We start from the raw sequence: 20,324 nt of genomic DNA on the forward strand, positions 1-20,324 counted from the left end.
TATTCATCCATAATCATCTTCTTTAAAATTCAGTTTGAAACTTATATTAATCAAATTCGAATAATCAAGTCAAATGTCGATGTAATTATAGGTATGAATCTCACAGTCCGAAGTCGGGTATAAAACGCAAGCCAAAAAATAACCGTTCGTAATTTGTTTTTCGTCGAGGAATGTGGCGTCCGGTTTATCTATCGAACCAGACACTATCTTCCCGACACAGTTCCGGCTCCGCAATCATGAGGCAGCGCGACTACCGCATATTCAGCTGCATCTAAAATGTTTTCATCATGAGAGGCCTCAAACTCACTCATCTCACCATCTAGTCCTACAAGCTTAATCTTGTACGCTGCCATTGGTGTTATGTACTTGGAGGAACATTTCAGGCCAAAAGGTCTAGAGATGTTCTTAGCAAATTCAAGAGATGTCGGGACCAACGGACCGTGACGATGGCACACGAGAATCGATTCGGGGATCGAAGTTCGAACAAAATAAGGAGAGGTAACCTTCGTAGTTGTCATCTTTATCTCTAAATCTGAATAACAATTGGTCAGTTTGTCAAGTGGTTGACGTATACAATTACACACTCAAAAACACCTATTCTGTTATTCAGATCACTTGTACATAACAATGGTTAGTTTTCAAATTTTAAAAACACTTGGAACCTTTTCATAGTATTTCAGAAAACATTCAACGTTCGAGATTCATTATAATCTATAATTATATAATTATGCGAACCATCAACCGGCTCTCAATGATTAAGGTCTTGGGTTCAAACACTTGTGTGTACGTAGGACGTACGTGTTATAAAATATAACATACGTTAACCACTACAATTTCCAATCCTCAATAAATAAATAAAAAGCTCACAGTTCTACTGAGAAGCTTGTAAAAGATCAAAGAAGCAGAGGGAACATAAAAGTGATGGTAATCGACTCAGCACTTGTAAGAGGGAGAAACTTGATTCTACTGTGTGTGTGTTTTAGGGGTTTAGGGTTTTGACATTCTTCAAAGAGCAAATATAAGGGAAAGTTTTTAATACAAGTTGGCCCCTGAACTATATCATATTTTATATTAACCCTTAAAGTATTTTTCTGTGAATAGTTCTCTAAACTTTTCTTTTTCTCAATTCAGTTTAAAAACCTAACGTTGTTAGCCAGAATAAGAACTAAAGACATTGCGTAAATATGTCACTCCACCGTTAAATTTGAAATGAAAGTTCGATGTGGCTTGGTTCAATAATAGTTTGTCCTTAAAATTTGAAATAATTTAATAAATTTAACCTTTTATAATTAAAAGGTTAATCAATTTAGTTTTTTTACAATGATGTCAAACCAAGTGAGTCCATCGGATCAAGCAACAATTGAGTACTAAATTATAAATTTTAGGAAAAATATGATTTGTTGTAACCGACTTAATAATTGAATGACCTGAAATATAATTTATCCTAAATTTTTCCAGTTACTTTGGCCAAAATACTTCAAAAGTCGATCTGCAAAATGGAGTATGGTACAAAAGTCAATTTATCAACAAAGCCTAAATGAAGAGTTAGTATTTCACCCATGCTTGCATGTGCAGTGATACATAGGTTCTTTTAAGTTATGTTTGAAACTTATACAGATCGGATCGGATTTGGATAAATATATCAAATATGGATATATGTCCGGTACGAGTATATTAGATTCATCTTGATAAAACATAATGATAATCTTAGAATGTGAAGAGCATAGATTCTCCAACAAGTTGTCCCTATGAACATTTACCTTTGTTGCTAGCAAATTTGGATAAGCTTTCTATTCAAACCATAGAGAAAAAAATTGGAAAATATGAGCCTATGAGTGTGAATCTCACGGTCCGAGGTCGGGAATGGAACGCAGGTCAGCACGTAACCATCCACGATTTGTTTTTTTGTCGAGGAAGGAGCCATCCTATTGACCCACTGAACCCAACACCATCTTCCTCGACTGCACTAAGGTGTATCGATCATCCAAGAGATGTCGGGGCGTTGACGATGACACTCGTGAACCGGTTCGGGGTCGAAGCTTGAACAATACAAGCGGAGGTAACCCTCGCAATCTTCTTTCCTCCTGAACCCGATTAACAATGGCCAGTCTGTAATGTGGTTAACATATATATATATATATATACGTGTATATGTATTTATCCTTGCATGTGTATCTCTAGGGGAGGGAAAAAACCAAAAAAGGAGAATATAACCGGATTAAAAAAAAACAATGGCCAGTCTGTAATGTGGTTAACATATATATATATATATATACGTGTATATGTATTTATCCTTGCATGTGTATCTCTAGGGGAGGGAAAAAACCAAAAAAGGAGAAGAATATAACCGGATTAAAAAAAAACAAAATTGTTGAATTACATGCACATCATATATTAGTATGAATGAATCATAATTATCCTTGCTTGATCAAATTGTATCAAACGGGCTGCTAATTAGTAACGGCAAGGGTAGAAAGACTATCAAAATGCAAATTTCAAGCCTGAGAGGTCATCCATTGGTATTTCTAAACCTATTGAATCATGGTCTTGCAGACCAACCTCATCAAAGTTTAGCCATGAACTCAGATCTTGGGGACCACCTATCTCATTCGAAACACCCAATTCTTCCATCGGATCCAGCTCGGTTAGTTGCAAATTCGCGAAATCAACAGGCTCGTCAGCTTCTTTAGATGAATCCGGACGAACGTTACTCGCTCCTCTTTCGACCATCTTGCTAGTGCTAGCCAAAGGAGGTAGTGAAGGATCGGAAAGCCTGCCATGGAATCCATTCCCCGAACTATCCTTTTGCTTGGGCTTTGATTTTGTTCTCCGGTCACCCTTGGCACCATCCAGTGATGCACGACCAGCCCCAGATATTGAACTCGTATTTCTTAAATTATCTCTGCTTTGCTCCCTCTCTCTTTCACTTTTATTTCCTCTTAGTCCTCTGGTGCTGCCGTCAAGAGCGGGCATTACCCTAGAAGTACTTCCAACAACATCATCAATCAATACTTCCTTCCTTCTCCCTTTGTTCAACATAGATCCGTACTTGGACACGGCATACTCCGACGAGTGAACAGCCGGAGGAGCGTCTCGAGAATCATACCTCTCAAAAGTACTACAAACAGCACCTGAGGCAGAAGAGAGATTAACATAAATTTTCCTACCCTTCCAAAAATAATGCTCTCAATGACTAAATACATTCCAAAATTCATAAAAGCTTGAATGGCATATTATAGCGTTATGTTTCTTAGTGCCTTCACTATTTTCTTGAGTATCCGACACATTCGAACATGAGTTTTGGTACAGAATGAAGAACACGACATACTTGAGTCAAAGAAACATTAAATTTAGTTTTGCATGTACCTGAGCCCCTGGCTTCTGCTTGATGGTTGGATGTTTCATTGCAAGTATTACTAGCAGTTCCAGAGCCAATACATTCAACAGATTTTGCTTCGTTGCTGCTTGGCTGTACAGAAAACATGACATCTTGCAATGCAGGTTCACTAAAGCAACTGTTGCCCTTCCCTTCAAATTTTCGACATCTACTAAGTGTTCGCTTGATAAAAGCCAACGCAACTTGTTTCGAAACCTTACTAACTGCACTTTTTGATGAATTGCCCCCACGACAAGCCTGCATAAATCGTTTGTAGTAAACGAATTAAGCCTAAATGGCTTTAGTTATTAAGTAGAAACAGTAATTGCACCTGGAATCTGAGAATTACCAAACGTTTCTTGTTAGCTATTTGTATCAGTTGGTCCATTGCCGCATGCTCGATGTTCCTGCAGATTAAACCATAATATTCTAGTTGAAGCACCGTTTCATAAGGCTACTAACAACACTAGAAGACAACCGTCTATCTCACCTTCTGTCTACTTCTCTCCCGTTCTGAATGGCTTTATCAATCTTCCCCAACTTTTTCTTCTTTTTCTTGATCTACAAATCAGTAAAACAAAGTGTTCAAATCTGCCGAAATGCAATTTAAAAGCAAAAGGCAGCTAACAGGTTTTAAGTATGTTATTTACATCAAACAATGAAATTTCTTTTTAGCAAAAATATGAAAAAATATATATATATATAAAACAAGGCTAATTTAAAAATAAGCTCAAACAATCCAAGTTGCAGATGCATTTGAAACAAGTTACGAACAGAAACCTGTTGATAAAGATGTTCATTAAGTTCAACAACATTTTGATTTATTGCTTCTTCTCCCTCTGTCAAATCAGGCTGCAAAAAATGAAAAGGAAAATCATATAAGAGTGAAGTACAAAGACATTTGACGTCAAATCGACAGAAGTGTGAAAATGAACTCACCAAAATCTCTGGATAAAGACCAATACTCTGTAGCTCCAGCAAAAGCTTGTCCTCCATAGGCATAAACTGGTACTGGCCATCCAAAGAAGAAACGACAGAAATACTCATTTCCTTGGGTTGAACCTGACCCAAGTCAGTTGAACATATTTCACTCACAGGCCCCATATCTGAATGTGAAAATTCATCATCTCCCAACCACCTTTCACTACTATGTAATGAATTAGACATGCTGGAGTTCCTAATTGTGGTGGATGCTACGCTTGCATCATAAGAGAGTCTGTCTAACAGAGAGTTCTTCTGACACTGAAAATCTGCATTCGACTCAACTTCGGACTCTATCCTGTCCCTATCTTTAGGTTCAACATCCATATGGTTACAAGAACCACAATGAGAATCATCACTTGCATAGTGAAGAGACATATTCTTAGCTTCAACGTGGTTGTAAATTTCTTCACTTTCATCTTCTTCTATCAAAGCAGAAAGAACTCTTTGGCATAAAGGAGTAACCTTTTCAAACTGTTTTAGATCCAATCCTCCAGTTGCGGTGTTAGTTTTGGCAATTTCTTCAACAGAACTAGGTGCATCTTTTGGTGTCACACCACCCTGAGATATGAAAGGAGTTTGTATGAATATTTGTCAACAAAGTTTTAGCTTAATTTCCAGATACCCCTTTGACAGTTTTTAGATCTCTTATAAAGTCGTTGAACTTGGCAGGTGATTAAAGCCAATCCAAAGATCTGGTTTAGGAAGAAATACATAAGATGATGGAGCCTACCAAAACGGTATATCCATCTCCAAACATCTGAGACAAACTCTCATGAGTCTCATCAAGCTCTTCTGCCAAATTTAGCTGTTCCAACATCAAAACAATAGATAAGGAAAATGTGATTAACAAAATCCCAAAGTGTGAATGTGTCAAAAGTCTGTTAGTAACCCTACGGTACCTGTTGTCCAAGGAATGATGCGTCTTCACAGCTGACAGAATTAAAAATAGATCCCATTTTCTTCCAAAAAGGACCAGAACAAGCAAGACCTATCAAACCAAGTAACAGGTAAGACTATATGCCACAACAAAAGCTCAGTTCTCAAAAGGCATTTTTCTGTTTTGGATGGGAATGGGGCAATAACTGGAGAGAGATACATACTAGTGGCAAATCGAGCAGAAGTGGCAGCTGCAAATAGTTCATCATGATCATCATCAGATTCACCTGAACATGCCATCCCAAACACATTGTCATTAGGAAAAATATAACAGGAGCTTTCATGGATCTTACACCAACATCTTTAGTTCACAAAAATTTAGAGGTATATATGCACACAGAAAGTGTGAATCTAAAACTCATTCCAAATTTGACAATTACAAAAACAAAAAGAGACTCTCCATTAAAAGAAACATTAAACCCGTACAAGCAAACAAATATTACCTGTTGACAGCTAAACTAACACAAATAGATACGATAATGTTTGGTCACAGAGACGTAGATAAAAATCACATCATTCAAGAACAGCACTAAGATCGGGAATAACATGCAAAAATGATTGAAGTGATATTCTTAGAGCAATCATAGTAATACAACAGACTTAATACTCTAAATTTTCAACATATATGAATATGAAACTTGAAAATCTCGTGGATCTAGTACATACCTATGCAATCTGAAGACACATTATTCTGTATCAACCCAACACGAGTTGTGGCCTTGCGATCTTTCAGCTTTTTGGAAGGTGGACGCCCTGTCTTACTGAACCAAAGAAAAATAATTCATTCATCAGATCTCCTCAAGACAAATAAACAACCTAATACCAAAAGCTAGCTGGAAATATTTAAGAACCTTCTATTTTTATCAGAAGCAGATCTCGCACTTTGTATTGGCTTGGTTGTCGTAATATTCTCCAACTTCTCCCTCATCGGAGGAATGCCTGGTTTTGTCAAGGATGGCACATTAACTCCGCTCCTTCCTTGTCTTCGGACTCTATCTCCAATTTCATTAGTAGACATTCTGTTCTTCCTTGTGGGCAATAAGAAAGACTCAGCTTTTTGATATGTAGGTAAAGTAACCTCACTACAATCAATTCCTTTCTCTTTTGATTTGTTATCTCCAGCTCCTGATTCTTCACTCTCAGAAAACCCAAATGGAGAAGAAACATTATCAGGTTCCCTCTTAATTCTGGGAGTAGCATTATCTACACTGCAGCCAAGCAGTGATCCACCAGTTCCAATAGATGCCCTAGCACCGAAATCAGGAGTTGTTAAGCCTTGATTTGAAATCTGAACTTCAGCATTAGAGGGTGACACTAAATTTGTTCTCCTTGTACGTGAGTTTTTATGTGGTCTCTGACCACCCCACTGAGACATGGCCTGTGAAGATGAACCTGTAGACATCAAACGTTTTTTATTGCTCCCAACACCTAACGATTGGATCTTATTTAGATTTGGTTGTTCCCATCCCTGCAAAGCTCCAGATGAGAGGTGAACTTTTGAAGATGAGTCTAACACCATGATGGAACCAGTTCGTGGTTCCCTAGAAACTTTCGCTTTTAGCATTGTACTTGGGCCAATTGCCTGATTGTCATCCTGGAGAGTTTCCCTGATGAGTAAAGCCATTAAAAGAATCAATAGTCAAGGAGAAGAAACCACTAAAAATAATATCATACATGAAAAATTAAATGTAAATTTACTATGTATGATTTCTGCATATACACCAGACTGCTAAAACTAAACCAGTGAAGCACATACTTATTATTTGCTTTTATTACAACCCTCTGCTCCAACATAGCCGCACGATCTCGAGGAATTGAGGTACTCTCTGATTCATACCTTAGCACTGTACTGGCATCTGAACCAGCCGCTTCAAAAGAAGCGTCAGACTTTCTAATTCCACCAACTCCTAGGGAAGATTTTGATCTGTAAGCATAAAAAATGAATAACACAACAGTAAGAAAAAGCTTTTTGAGAAAAAGGTTCGAAAAAAAGCTGAAAAAAGACACAATCACATAATTTATAAACAAAAAGCCTAATCGTGAAGAAACAATCTAGTGCAGCAACAAGACCTTAAAATACAAGAGAAGAAAGCTTCCTATATATTAGTTAACAGTAATATCATATCAAGAATGCAATACCAAAAAATGCAGTTATACAATTTGAGTTGAAAACTAATATACCCACTGCCCAGCAAAATGAGGCGGCTTTCTTTCTTAAATCATCAACTAGGATACAAGTTCAATCCTAGACAATTACCTGAAACCCTGTATATCACATGATCGTAACTTTGATTCAGAACTCAGCTTTGCTTGCATTACTGGTTTTATATCTCGATCACCACCAGCAACTCTATTTCCCACAGCTGCAACAGATCGTTTCCTTTTCATCTTTGTCTCCCATCCTTCACTTGGCAATCTGCGGATCTTTTCTTCCATTCGAGCAGAACCACCATTAACAGCTGAAAGCACATCACCATCTTTTTCTATTGTCCCCTGCTGCCTTGGATTCACAGCAGTTCTATTATCAGCCTGTATCATGAAAGCAAAAAAGGAGACAAAACGAGAAAGTAAATAAAATTGATGAAGCATAAGCTAAACAATAAGATAAAAAAGACGGGTGTAGAAAAGCTACGTTTTAAGTTTCAGGCCCATTTTGTTTTCTTCCTTTTATTTATGCATAAAATAGCACATCCAATTATCATTAAACAAAATGACCAAAGTCGTCAGAAACAACATTCGATACATAACTGAACAGTGATAAACTTATCTTTCTAAGCAAATCACATGGAAATCCTCATATTTTCTCTTCAAATAATGCAAATAAAAATCTAAACTGATATCCCAGCAATACAAGTGAAATACAAACCCTTAAATCAGCCACTGATGTGCGAACACGCTTGTTGAGCCCCATACTCTTTGGCCTATCCTCCAATCTTTGAGTCATTAAGTCATGATCATTTCTAAGAATCTGGCTTCCCATATTTGTAATATTTACTCCACTAGTTCTCTCACTCGAAATATCACTCCGCTGTCGCTTCTTTGAGCTTAAAGCTTCTTTATACCTATCGAGTTTAGAAATTGACTCTCGCAACCTTTTTACTCTATCCCTGTTAGAAAGACAATGCAGATTCGATAACTAAAAACTGTTCACATGACTTACGAGTAACAGGCATCATAATTGAGATAAAATACACATGGAGTACAGGTACAGAACGAAAACTGTGACAAGAATCATTTGACTTGCAGGAAAGCTTTATATTCTCTATCCAAGACTGGATATTTCTACATTGCATGCAAAGATAATATATTGCATATACCACTATACAATAGCATTGCAGGCATTGACTGCTATTTGTCCGTTATGTTTCCAGGGGCAATTCCTACCATTGCCTAAATAACTTTAAAGGTTCCTCTGTCACCACAATTACATTGAGAAATCACTTTACTAAACCATAAAGGTTACCATATTCCATCAAATATAGAACATTCCAAATTTTAGCATTATAAAGCGGGTGGAATAATGTAGAAAGACTATACCTGGCCTTCCTGGTGGTATCTTGAACACTTTCCTTAAAGTTCTTAAGCTCCTCTGTCGCCACTGGAGGGCAAGGTTTAGGGTGTGAAACTCCAAAAGAATGATCATCTGATGTACTGTTTCGAAGAGGAACGCCCAACACCCTGCTTAATTCTCCAGACCGAGTATATTTCTGGTTTCCTAATGAAATTGACTCCAAAGGCAAACACTGAGGCAATGGTGGCATATCTGATGACAATCCTGCATTCCCTCGGCTTAAATTATTCCCAGAACTTAACATTTTTTCACTGTAAATCTACTGACTTAGAACTGCCAAACCTGCACACATGAACAGAAGACTATTACTCGCAAAGCCAAGTAACTCACTTCTCTTCCCCTAACTAATAAATTTATAATCATAAATAATTCCTGAAAGTTCAATAAAAAATATTTCTACCAATTTTTTAAAAGGGCGAAAATTCAAAAACTAAGCACTTACACTTCTCCTCCCTCACTTTATCTTCTTATGAAACTAGTAATAAAACATTTAGATAAATATACAAAGAAACAAAATAGGAAAATTTTGAAAATTTGAGTGCTGGGAATATGAATGAAAACCCTAAACTTGAGAGAGTGGATGTAATAAAGAAAGGCCAAAATTGAATTGAAATTAAGAAAAAATAAGATGAAATTAGAGAGTTTAAGGATTCAATTACCTGAGAATCAAACAAGTCAAGCGCAGATCAAAATCAGCATTCCAAATAAAAAAGGAAAGCGAAAGCGATTATTGTAAACGTATATATATATATATATATAAATATAAAAAATAAATCCTTTTTGGCGCAGAAATGCTGCGTCGTCGTTTCGGTTCGTTTTTGCTTAAACTAAATAAATGATCACTAAAGTATGAGTAACTTTTTATTTTAAACACTAAATTTAAAAAAAAAATCATTAATATTGTCGTTTTGTAACAAATCGGACATTCAACTCTTCATAGCTATTTCTATAGCCACAAAAAACTGATGTGGTGCATTTATATAACTGACTTTGAGATGTTTATTTAAAAATTTGAATGATTAAAATAATTTTTTGAGAAGACAAACATGAGACAATATATCTTGAAATAAATTTTACAGATGACTATCAAAGGGAGTTGAAAAATTAGATTATTAAACATTTAGATAATTGGAAAATTGATATTATCACGATTAATTGTGAACTTGTTTTATGAAAAATTAATTATATAAGAAGAAAAAGGAATGATATGTAACTTTTTTAATATTTATATGATTTGTAGCCTGTGGAAGAATAGAAACGAAAGTCTTCACAAGCAAGGACGAAAAATCGAGCTAAGTGATCACTATGAGTATAAATTGGCAAGGAACATAAGAATGATTAGCGAAAACTTATAGAGATATAATAAAAAATTCGATTTGGATGACGCAAGACCACCGGAAAGGACATAGATCCTAAACACAGACAAAACATTCAAAGCGAACATTGGATTGACATTAGTAGGATGATTAATATGTAATAAGGATGGTGCCTGGGTGAGTGACTTTATGCTGCGCATTAAAAATACAAGTAGTCCTTCAACCGAGTTATGTGGTCTAAGGCAGAGACTTACTCCCGCAAAGTCATTAGGGGTAACGAGGTTTGTCGTGGAGATGGATGTGAAGTGGAAGGTAGATGTTCTAAACGATAAGTCATTCGAAGACCAACTTAGTAATGTCACAATAATCTAAAATTTAGCAATTTTTATATTTTAGATGAATATTAGCAATTTTTGATGTGTGTTAAGACGATAATGTACTAAAAGTTTAACAAATAAAACCCTATCTTGCACTCTTTATTCTTTGTTTTCAAATTTTCTGAACATATCTTTTAAAATCTCATTTGACCTTCAAGAGACCAAAATTTATCCTTTTCTCCTTCATTTGAAGATCTATCGGTTTGTTCCTTTAAAAAAAAGAAAAAAAGAAGATCTATTGGTTTGTTATCATGTATTCGTGGGTATTTCTTTCTTTCTTTCTTTGCCTTCTTTGTTTTACTTCGAGCTTTGCTTCTTCTTTACTTCTAAGCACTTCAAAACCCTAAATTTTCACATCTATTGGTTTGTTATCATGTATTCGTGGGTATTTCTTTCTTTCTTTCTTTGCCTTCTTTGTTTTACTTCGAGCTTTGCTTCTTCTTTACTTCTAAGCACTTCAAAACCCTAAATTTTCACATTTTCCCCATCTGGGTTTTTTTTTTCAGGAAGGAAACGACGGAAAATGTCACTTTTCTTTTCTGGGATTTTCTTCATATTGCATAATTGGGTTTAGGGTTTCAAGAAACTTTAGGGTTTAATTATTTATTTTTAAGTTGTGTGTTTTTTTTTTCTTTCTTTCTTTGAAAAGCTATGAACTTTACAGGCATTTGTTTGAGTTTTCACCTAACATTGTGAAAAAGAGAGTGGGAATTTTAAGAGTGTTGTGAAGTAGCAGAAGAAAAGGAAAAGATGATTACTGAGAAACCAAGCTGGGCTAGGCATGAGGGAATGCAGATATTCTCCATTGATATTCAGCCTGGTGGCCTTAGGTTTGCTACTGGTGGAGGTGATCACAAGGTTTTTTTTATTTCTTACTCTTTTGATATTTTTTTTGGGTTAGTCTTGTTACTGCTGCTGGTGACCTAAGTTGTAAATTTCACTATACATGGTGTTTACATTGATTTAGGACCAGAAATCATATGTTTTTTCTGATAAACAGCTTCTTCTGTTGTGAATTGATATGTTGTGTTCTGTTTTTGCATCTGTCTTGATTTCAGGTTCGAGTATGGAACATGGAGTCTGTTGGGAGGAACTTGGGAAAGGATGAATCTACATTGAGGCTTCTCGCAACCTTGCGCGACCATTTCGGGTCCGTCAACTGTGTTAGGTGGGCTAAGCATGGTCGATTCGTTGCTTCGGGGTCTGATGATCAAGTGATTTTGATTCACGAGAGAAAGCCTGGCTCTGGGACGACTGAGTTCGGCAGCGGAGAGTCCCCGGATGTTGAGAATTGGAAAGTCGCAATGACATTGAGGGGACACACTGCAGATGTGGTAATGATATTGTTTATCATGTTGAGATATATAGCCATTGATAAGAGTTCAACTCTATTATAGTTAGTTTTTATTGTGCTACAGTGCTATTGCTTGATTTTTCATTCTTGAAAGCGCATGAGCATATAATTTTACCTTTGAAACTCAGTTGTTGCATCAACATTAAGTTTAATGTGGCAGTTTCCGATAAGCACTGTATATTGTCTAACTGAGACACTTCTTTTATTCCGAGCTTGAAGTAGGTAGATCTTAATTGGTCTCCGGATGACTCGATGTTGGCTAGTGGGAGTTTGGACAACACTATCCACATATGGAATATGAGTAACGGAATCTGCACAGCTGTGCTTAGGGGTCATTCTAGTCTTGTTAAAGGAGTTGCCTGGGATCCCATTGGATCTTTCATAGCGAGTCAATCCGATGACAAGACGGTTATTATATGGAGAACAAGTGACTGGAGCCTTGCTCATAAAACAGATGGCCACTGGACAAAATCAGTACGTTTATCTGTGTTGATGGAATTTTCTTTGGTCTTAGACATTCTGTTTCTTTTCTGATGGAAAACATGTTCTTTTCAGTTGGGATCTACGTTTTTCAGGCGGCTCGGATGGTCACCATGTGGCCATTTTATAACTACTACTCATGGTTACCAAAAGCCAAGGCATTCTGCACCTGTTCTTGAGAGAGGGGAATGGGCTGCCACGTTTGACTTCTTAGGCCACAATGCACCGATCATTGCAGTGAAGTTTAATCACTCGATGTTCAGAAGGAATTCTGCCAATTCACATGAAGTGAAAGGCACTCCTGTTGGCTGGGCAAATGGAGCTGGTAAGACTGGGGAGAAAGAATCACAGCCATACAATGTAATTGCAATCGGAAGTCAGGACCGCACTATAACTGTTTGGACAACTGCAAGTCCTCGCCCACTGTTTGTAGCCAAGCATTTCTTCGGTCAAAGTGTTGTGGATTTATCCTGGTAAAGATTTTGATTTTAGTGAAATATATAATTTTTTCAAATATTTATTTCTTAATAGTTATCTATTTTCTTGAACAGGAGCCCTGATGGCTATTCTCTCTTCGCCTGCTCATTGGATGGGACGGTGGCTACTTTCCATTTTGAAGTGAAAGAACTTGGCCACAAGCTAAGTGATGCTGAGCTTGACGAGCTAAAGAGAAGTCGCTATGGTGATGTCAGAGGTCGACAGGCAAATTTGGCGGAAAGCCCTGCACAATTATTACTCGAAGCTGCTTCAGCGAAGCAAACCACTAGTAAGAAAGTAGCTTTGGATGTTCAGCAGAACCAGATGCCTTTAAAATCCTCTCTTGAGTTAGGGGTATCAAACAAAAGTTCCAAGCCTCAGAATAGTGATGGAAAGAAGAGTAGACTTTCCTCTGGCGATGGGTTAAATAAAACGGTGACACCTGTCCGGGTTTCTAGTCCTGTGAAACAAAGAGAATACAGAAGAGCTGATGGTAGAAAGAGAATTATTCCTGAAGTTGTCGGTGTTCCCATTCACCAAGAGAATATTTCTGGCAGTGCTCAAGCACTAGATTTCCCCGTTGCGTATTCTGACCCGAGGAAAAACAATAACAGTGTAGTTCATGCTGATAGTAGTTTACGAGAAACTACTATCAGAGGGACCATTGGTAGAAGTTTTGATTTAAAGGAGTGCTCAGGAGTCGCTGCTCGAGCTACTGTTACTGACAGTCTGGTTGTTGAAAAAGTTTCTGCTGGCCAAGATCATAGCATCAATGTAGAACAGCCTGGAATCATGAAGCCTTCAGGTTCCACAGTTAGCTCTACCAAATCTCTTTCGATTAGGGTATTTGACAAGAAAGAAGGGGATGATATGACTCCGATTTGTTTGGAAGCTTGTCCCCGGGAACATGCTGTGAATGACATTGTTGGTGTGGGAAATGCATGTATGACGAAAGAAACAGAAATCGTGTGCACAAGAGGGGCTCAAACTCTGTGGTCAGACCGTATCTCAGGAAAGGTCTCTGTTTTAGCTGGAAATGCAAACTTCTGGGCTGTTGGATGTGAAGATGGGTGTCTACAGGTAAGGAACAAGCACTCTATTCTAGCCAGGCAGAATTTTTGTTTCTTTATCCTCTTAATGTGTGTTCCAGACAATGGACAATTAATAATATTATGAGATTTCATAAATTGTTGGGCAAAATTTACCTTAGTCCATTTCTGATGTTTTTAAAGGTTTATACAAAGTGTGGAAGACGTGCTTTACCGACCATGATGATTGGATCTGCAGCAACTTTTGTAGATTGTGATGAGAACTGGAAATTATTATTGGTCACAAGGAAAGGATCTTTGTATTTATGGGATCTCTTCAATAGGAACTGTCTCCTCCGTGATTCGTTGGAGTCTCTTATCACTTTGGACCAGAGGTCGTCCACAAAAGGTACATGCACTTCATATATTTCGAGCTTTCATATGTTCTTAGAAGATTTGTTGTTTCGTGGTACTCAGTTGACAACTCGTGATGTCGTGTTCATATGGGATGTTAAACATATTTCATTACAGTTTTAACTCTTTTCAGGCACAATCAAAGTTATATCAGTCAAGTTATCAAAATCTGGCTTTCCTCTCGTTGTTTTGGCGACTCGGCATGCGTTTCTCTTTGACGCGAATCTCATGTGTTGGCTGAGGGTTGCTGATGACTGCTTCCCTACTTCTAATTTCGCTAGTTCTTGGAATTTGGGTTCAACTCAGACTGGTGAGCTGGCCTCGCTGCAAGTGGATGTCAGGAAATATTTGGCCAGAAAGCCAGGCTGGAGCAGGTTTGTCGCCACACTGTTTTCCCCTAAAATCATGAAGTTATATCAGATTTGATATCGAGTATTTGTTTGACATCTAATATCTGCTGTTGGCATGAATTTCAATTATATTCATCGTAATACCTGCTAAAGAGAGAATTCCAAAGAATTCCTGGTTTTCAATTATTTTAAGAACTTTTAACTTTGTTGGTCCTAGAATTTCACAATTGATTATTTGTCTCAACAGGGTAACCGATGATGGAGTGCAGACGCGAGCTCATTTAGAAGCTCAGTTGACATCTTCTTTGTCTCTGAAATCTCCCAACGAATATCGCCAAAGCCTTCTTTCCTATGTACGCTTTCTAGCAAGGTAGGCATTTCCCCCTATCCCCTACCAAGAGCATTTATGAGTGTTTATAGCAGAAAAAAATGACGCTTCCTCGGTATTGCAAAAAAGCCCTTTTCGTTACAACTTGTGATGTGAAGCTTGTATTCAGTGCATTGTTATATATTTCTTCTCTTGGTTATCGGGACATTATCATAAAAATAAGTCCTCGACAACTGTCTTGTTTGTAGAGAAGCAGACGAGTCTCGATTACGAGAGGTCTGTGAAAGTTTTCTCGGGCCACCGACTGGAATGGCTTCAGATGCCAATAATCCTGCTTGGGATGCTTATGTACTCGTAAGTCTTTTGCCCTGACCTCTTATAAGTACTCTACATTGATTTTTGTGCAGCTTTTTATCATACGAGTCCAATCATATATCCGTTCCCGGACCCTATCTGGATCTTTGCAGGGAATGGAAAAGCACAAACTTTTAAGAGAAGACATTCTTCCTGCTATGGCGTCTAATAGAAAAGTCCAGCGATTACTTAACGAGTTCATGGATCTCCTCTCGGAATACGTAAGTGTCGAGAACAATGTGAGCCAAGAAAACCCTTCACCAACTACATCTCGACCGGAAATTGATCGTATGGACTCCAACCCATCTGTACCCGGTCAAACGGATACTCCGGCGCGAGCGACAGATGACAAGGAGAATCCTTCCCCTGGTATTGACCAAATGGGTAGTATTCCATCAATGTCGAATCAAGTAAACTCGGGCACCGAATCGACTGATCAAGTAAATCGAGCTCCGATAAGTGAAGAGGCTGCCGGTTAATGAAGCTGAAACCTTCATTAAAGCAATACTAACTAATGGTTGCTCAGCTTAGAATAGGGTACTGCACTGATCTAATATATATCCCTTTGCTTGTTGCTTGAAACTGGACCGTCCGACGATGTATCTTCTGTTTTTACTTTTCAATCTTCTCCGTGCATTTAATTGTAGACTTTCACTAGTTTAGTTGAGAGCTGTTTTTGGATAGAAATCGTTGATCTTTTGTACAATTGAGTTTGATATTAATACAATCCTCAATGCAGTATCTGTTCGAAATTTGATAATAAACCTTCTTACACCTTTTGAAATGGGTTAATAAACACTCTTACACCTCTATAGATGTAGGTGTGTGTTTGAATTTGAGATTTTAAAAGATAACAATTCTTTAATCATCATCGTTCTTAATATCGTACCACTCTAAGTTAAAACCTTTTGGTCCTATCTACAAGTTAAAACCTTTTGGTTCTATCTACAAGTTAAAACCTTTTGGCCTATTTACGAAGATAGCATGCGCAAACATTGTATTTAACTATTGGCACTATCTATATACGTAGTATAGACGAAACTTTAACAGAAAATATCTGAATTTCGCCCATTGCATAGTCTTTCATATCATCTTTCTTTTTATCTTAAATAGAATCAAATCAAATTTTAAAATTTTTTATTTACAAAATTTGAATTCTGTTCACGCAATAAATTTTAAGGATAAAGTACATAAATGATCTCTCGATTATAGACTGTTACTTTGTTGAGTATTTCAACTATTAAAAGTTACAAAATGACTTCCGACTATAAGGTGTTGCTTTGTTGAGTTACTCGACTATTACAAGTTACAAAATGGTCACCCAACTATTCATATGTTTTAAACTCGTCATTTTTTGTTAAAAAATAAATGACAGTCTGTGCTGGATGTTGATTGAGATATGATAAAATCTGATCCTAGAAACTCAAACTACTATCATACCTCAGCCAACATGTTAACGTATAACTCAGATGGTCGTAAAACTTTTAACGGAAAAGAAAAAGTTTAGAATAAATGAATAGTCGGGTGATCATTTTATAATTTTTAATAGTCGATGGACTCAACAAAGCAATGCTCAATAGTTGGAGAATTATTTTGTAACTTTTAATAGTTGGAGACTAAAAAAACATCATCATATAGTTGGAAGACCATATGTGTATTTTACCATGTTTTTTAAAATATAATCGAGAATGAGTCGAGAGGTGTTGAGGCGATTGTACCTTAATTTTATTTTTTTTAAAATCATATAATTTATATATTTTTTTATTCTTATATTAATTATTTAATTTTATACATTTAAAATTTTGTAATTTTGAACCTCTTAAATTTATAATATAATGACTAGTGTTTATTTTGTGCTATATTTTGTGTTCAAATACTTCTTGATTGTTCGTTATTATTGCTGATTTGGGTTTTTTACATGATTTCTGTGCAGAACAATGACTTCTGGAAAATTTGTTTAAAAAATGAAGTTTTGTACCATTTTTATTTTTCCATAATCATGGACGACATAGTGGCCATGAAACTGGGCATGAAAGCGCTGACGTGGAATCTAGTTATCATCTTTTAGAAGGTTTAGTCAACATTTTCGTGGAAGCAGAAGACTCAGCCACAAATTTGAATTTAAATTCGATATTTATCTTTATATTTAGGATTTATTTTCAAGAATTATCTTTTAGGATTTTTTAATGTAATTTTAGGGTTTTTCAGAGACTATAGACCCATCGAGGTAAGTCTGAAAGATCATCTTTCATCTCTCGAATCCTTTTGTTCTTATTTAGTTTTATAAAATTATTTTTCTTTTACTTTTTCTTTCACTTTTTCTTTATTTTTCTTTAAAGTTTTCTTTTAAATTCTAAGTATGACTTATGTCATGCTTAAATAATTTTCTTTCAAGCCAAGGGCTAAAGCAATGACTCAATTCCAACGTGAGAATTGAAAAGCACTTAAACAACTTCAGATATCTCTCAATTTTTTGAGCTTATTTTCAAAATCAAAATGATTTAAAAACCAAAGATTGACGTTGCTCAGGATGTTGTTATGATTAAATGTGTGGGAGGAAAGATCGACTTATTGAAAGTACATTTAACTTCCTGGGAACACATTTAGCAAGATTGTTTGCTAAGAGGAAAATGAGATAAGAATCAGTTATTATTGAAACAACATAATCCGAGTCAGTCTTTTACGAACTTAAACGTTTTTTATCTACAACATTGTTGTTGATTAGGTCAATTTTCCAAAATCGATATCAAAGGTTGCACTTGGGTATTCGATATACAAAGCATAGTAACAAATATTGGCTCTTGTAGACAAGTAACCGACATGAATCCCGAAGTAAAAACATTTTTCGATGATCCGAGAAAACTGGGTCAAAGTAAAAGCCTAAGGCTGACTTATACCATATTGAATATATTTCTTTTTAATCTTTTATTTTCTTACTTTTATTTTATTTTATTCTTTTTCATCCATAAATCCCCACCTTAAATATTATTCAACTCACTTATTGGCTCATAGATTAAACAAACATAAATCAGGAAGTTTTTCTTAGTCCTTGAGGGATCGACTCTTATTTTGACGTGAAAATGACACGTGCCAAATTAGTGCCTTTGCAGGGGGCTAACGTCAAGTTACTGCTTTATTTCTTTCTTTTGTTTTTATGACCAAGAAGAACCTGAGAGAATTAATAGAGTTTGACCCAGAGATCGAAGCACGAGCTCGAAGAATCAACACACAAATGCTTCGAGGGAAAAGGAAAATACAATAAGAACAAGAGCAGCATTCAGAAACAGATCCAGATCTAGAGATAAATTTTGAAATTGACGCATATACCGATAAATAACGAAGATCAAATCCCGATTGCAAAAGAAGCAGAGGAAATGATTCAGGAGCTAGCTGTAACTTCTACCACTCAAACGTCGTTTCGTATAACACTTCCTTAAGGAAAAACTCTGTTGCAATTGAATACATGACTTATTCATCTTCTTCCCACCTTCTGTGGTATTTCCAATGAAAATTCGCACAAACACTTGATAGAATTCCATATGGTTTTCTCTAGCATGAAACCATAGAAAGTTTCCAAAGACCAAATAAAACTCAGAGCTTTCCCATTTTTCTTAGCTGATTTGGCTAAGGAATGATTATTTTATTTACCTCCAAATTTAGTTAATTCATGGGCTCACATGAGTCAAAATTTTCTTGATAGGTACTTCCTAGCAACCAAAGCGATCTAGTTATGAATGAGCATTCTTTCAATCCAAAAAAAAAAAGAACAAAGAAAGTATTTATGACTACTAGGAGCAATTTAAGAAGTTTTGTGCAAGTTGTTCGCAACATGAATTAATCGAGCAAACACCACTTCAATACTTTTACGAAGGAACGTTTCCTTTAGAGATGAAAATGGTAGATGTCGCTAGTGGAGGAGCATTAGTCAATATGACTCCATCAACAGCGAGAGAGTTGATTTCAACCATGGAAACCAACTCTCAACAATTTTCAAGTGAACCTAATCGATGTGTTCATGAGATAAGTACATTTTCCATTGAAAATAAAATAGATAAATTAATCGAAGTAGTTGATTCGCTTGTTGTAGGAAAATCTAGAGTAACAAGAGCTTGTAGGATATGCATGATGTCAGATCATCTGATGGACTGCTTTCCGGTGTTACAAGAGGGATGTAACACAAAAGTTAACTCCATAGGGAGCTTACCAGGACCTCCCTAGAGACCATACAACCCGTATGAAAATACATACAATCCGGTATGGCGAGACCATTCAAACTTAAGTTGTGCACAGAACCAAAAGCCGACATATCAACTGAAGCCACATCCACAAAAATAATCGCAAAAGACATAATTGGAGGCGATAATGGAGAAACTGAAAATTTTCCAGGAGAAATTAGTTACTTCACAGGAAAAATTTCAAAGACGGACTGAAACACATCTTCAAGAGTTAGATAAGTAAATGAGCCAATTGACTTAAACCGTGGGGAGACTAGAGTCACATGGAAGACTACCTTCTCAAACGAAGTCAAATACGAGAGAGAATTTAGTGTTATCACACTCCGAAGTGGAGCCGTTATCACACATAAAGTCCCAAAGGAGAATGCCACACGTTCCATAAAAATGGAAGAAAACGCCACCATCCTACATCCAAGGTAAATCATTATCGCCACCTCCTCCTCATTCTTCTCATGAAATCGCACTATAACACCCCTAACCCGTACCTGAACTGGATACAAATTCGAGGGAGTTACATTGACTTTTCAAATCATAGATTATTAACAAATAAGGACAAATTTAATTTTTACTCATAATAAAAAGGTGGAAACCCTTAATTTAAAATAAGATAATAAAATACACATTCATACTTATATAAAAGTTTTAATAATTTACATAAGTACAAAACTATTAGTTTACAAAACATAGATCAGAGCATTTTAAATTAAAAGTATAATGCATGCCAACAGTTTACAAAATTTCAGA

General features: G+C 36.4%; 2 protein-coding genes and 1 pseudogene across 3 annotated transcripts; 1 reads left to right on the forward strand and 2 right to left on the reverse strand.

The window, feature by feature from the left end:
* Window positions 1–69: 69 nt before the first annotated feature.
* LOC120165788 lies at window positions 70–2,094 on the reverse strand (annotated as a pseudogene).
* Window positions 2,095–2,335: 241 nt separating this feature from the next.
* Window positions 2,336–9,588, reverse strand: LOC120165825. 2 transcript variants are annotated; one of them, XM_039175264.1, is made up of 16 exons: window positions 9,527–9,588; window positions 8,834–9,149; window positions 8,163–8,403; window positions 7,554–7,825; window positions 7,134–7,220; window positions 6,148–6,903; window positions 5,963–6,057; window positions 5,461–5,523; window positions 5,260–5,348; window positions 5,091–5,165; window positions 4,316–4,918; window positions 4,157–4,228; window positions 3,867–3,937; window positions 3,726–3,783; window positions 3,367–3,634; window positions 2,336–3,131 (listed from the first exon to the last, which is right to left on the reverse strand). In XM_039175264.1, exons 2-16 carry the CDS (start codon window positions 9,109–9,111, stop codon window positions 2,482–2,484), a joined length of 3,678 nt encoding a protein of 1,225 aa, XP_039031195.1. In that variant the 5' UTR covers window positions 9,112–9,149; window positions 9,527–9,588; the 3' UTR covers window positions 2,336–2,481. The 2 variants fall into 2 exon arrangements, with proteins under 2 accessions (XP_039031195.1, XP_039031194.1); XM_039175263.1 differs by having other exon boundaries at window positions 7,053–7,220.
* Window positions 9,589–10,974: 1,386 nt separating this feature from the next.
* Window positions 10,975–15,989, forward strand: LOC120165836 (protein HIRA-like). The gene is made up of 10 exons (XM_039175275.1): window positions 10,975–11,418; window positions 11,619–11,894; window positions 12,137–12,388; window positions 12,470–12,867; window positions 12,946–13,951; window positions 14,104–14,308; window positions 14,447–14,687; window positions 14,911–15,033; window positions 15,240–15,345; window positions 15,459–15,989. Exons 1-10 carry the CDS (start codon window positions 11,311–11,313, stop codon window positions 15,822–15,824), a joined length of 3,081 nt encoding a protein of 1,026 aa, XP_039031206.1. The 5' UTR covers window positions 10,975–11,310; the 3' UTR covers window positions 15,825–15,989.
* The last annotated feature ends 4,335 nt before the right edge of the window (window positions 15,990–20,324 follow it).

Source organism: Hibiscus syriacus, unplaced genomic scaffold (genome assembly GCF_006381635.1).
Source record: "Hibiscus syriacus cultivar Baekdansim isolate YM2019G1 unplaced genomic scaffold, ASM638163v2 tig00111614_pilon, whole genome shotgun sequence".
Taxonomy (NCBI): Eukaryota; Viridiplantae; Streptophyta; class Magnoliopsida; order Malvales; family Malvaceae; genus Hibiscus; species Hibiscus syriacus.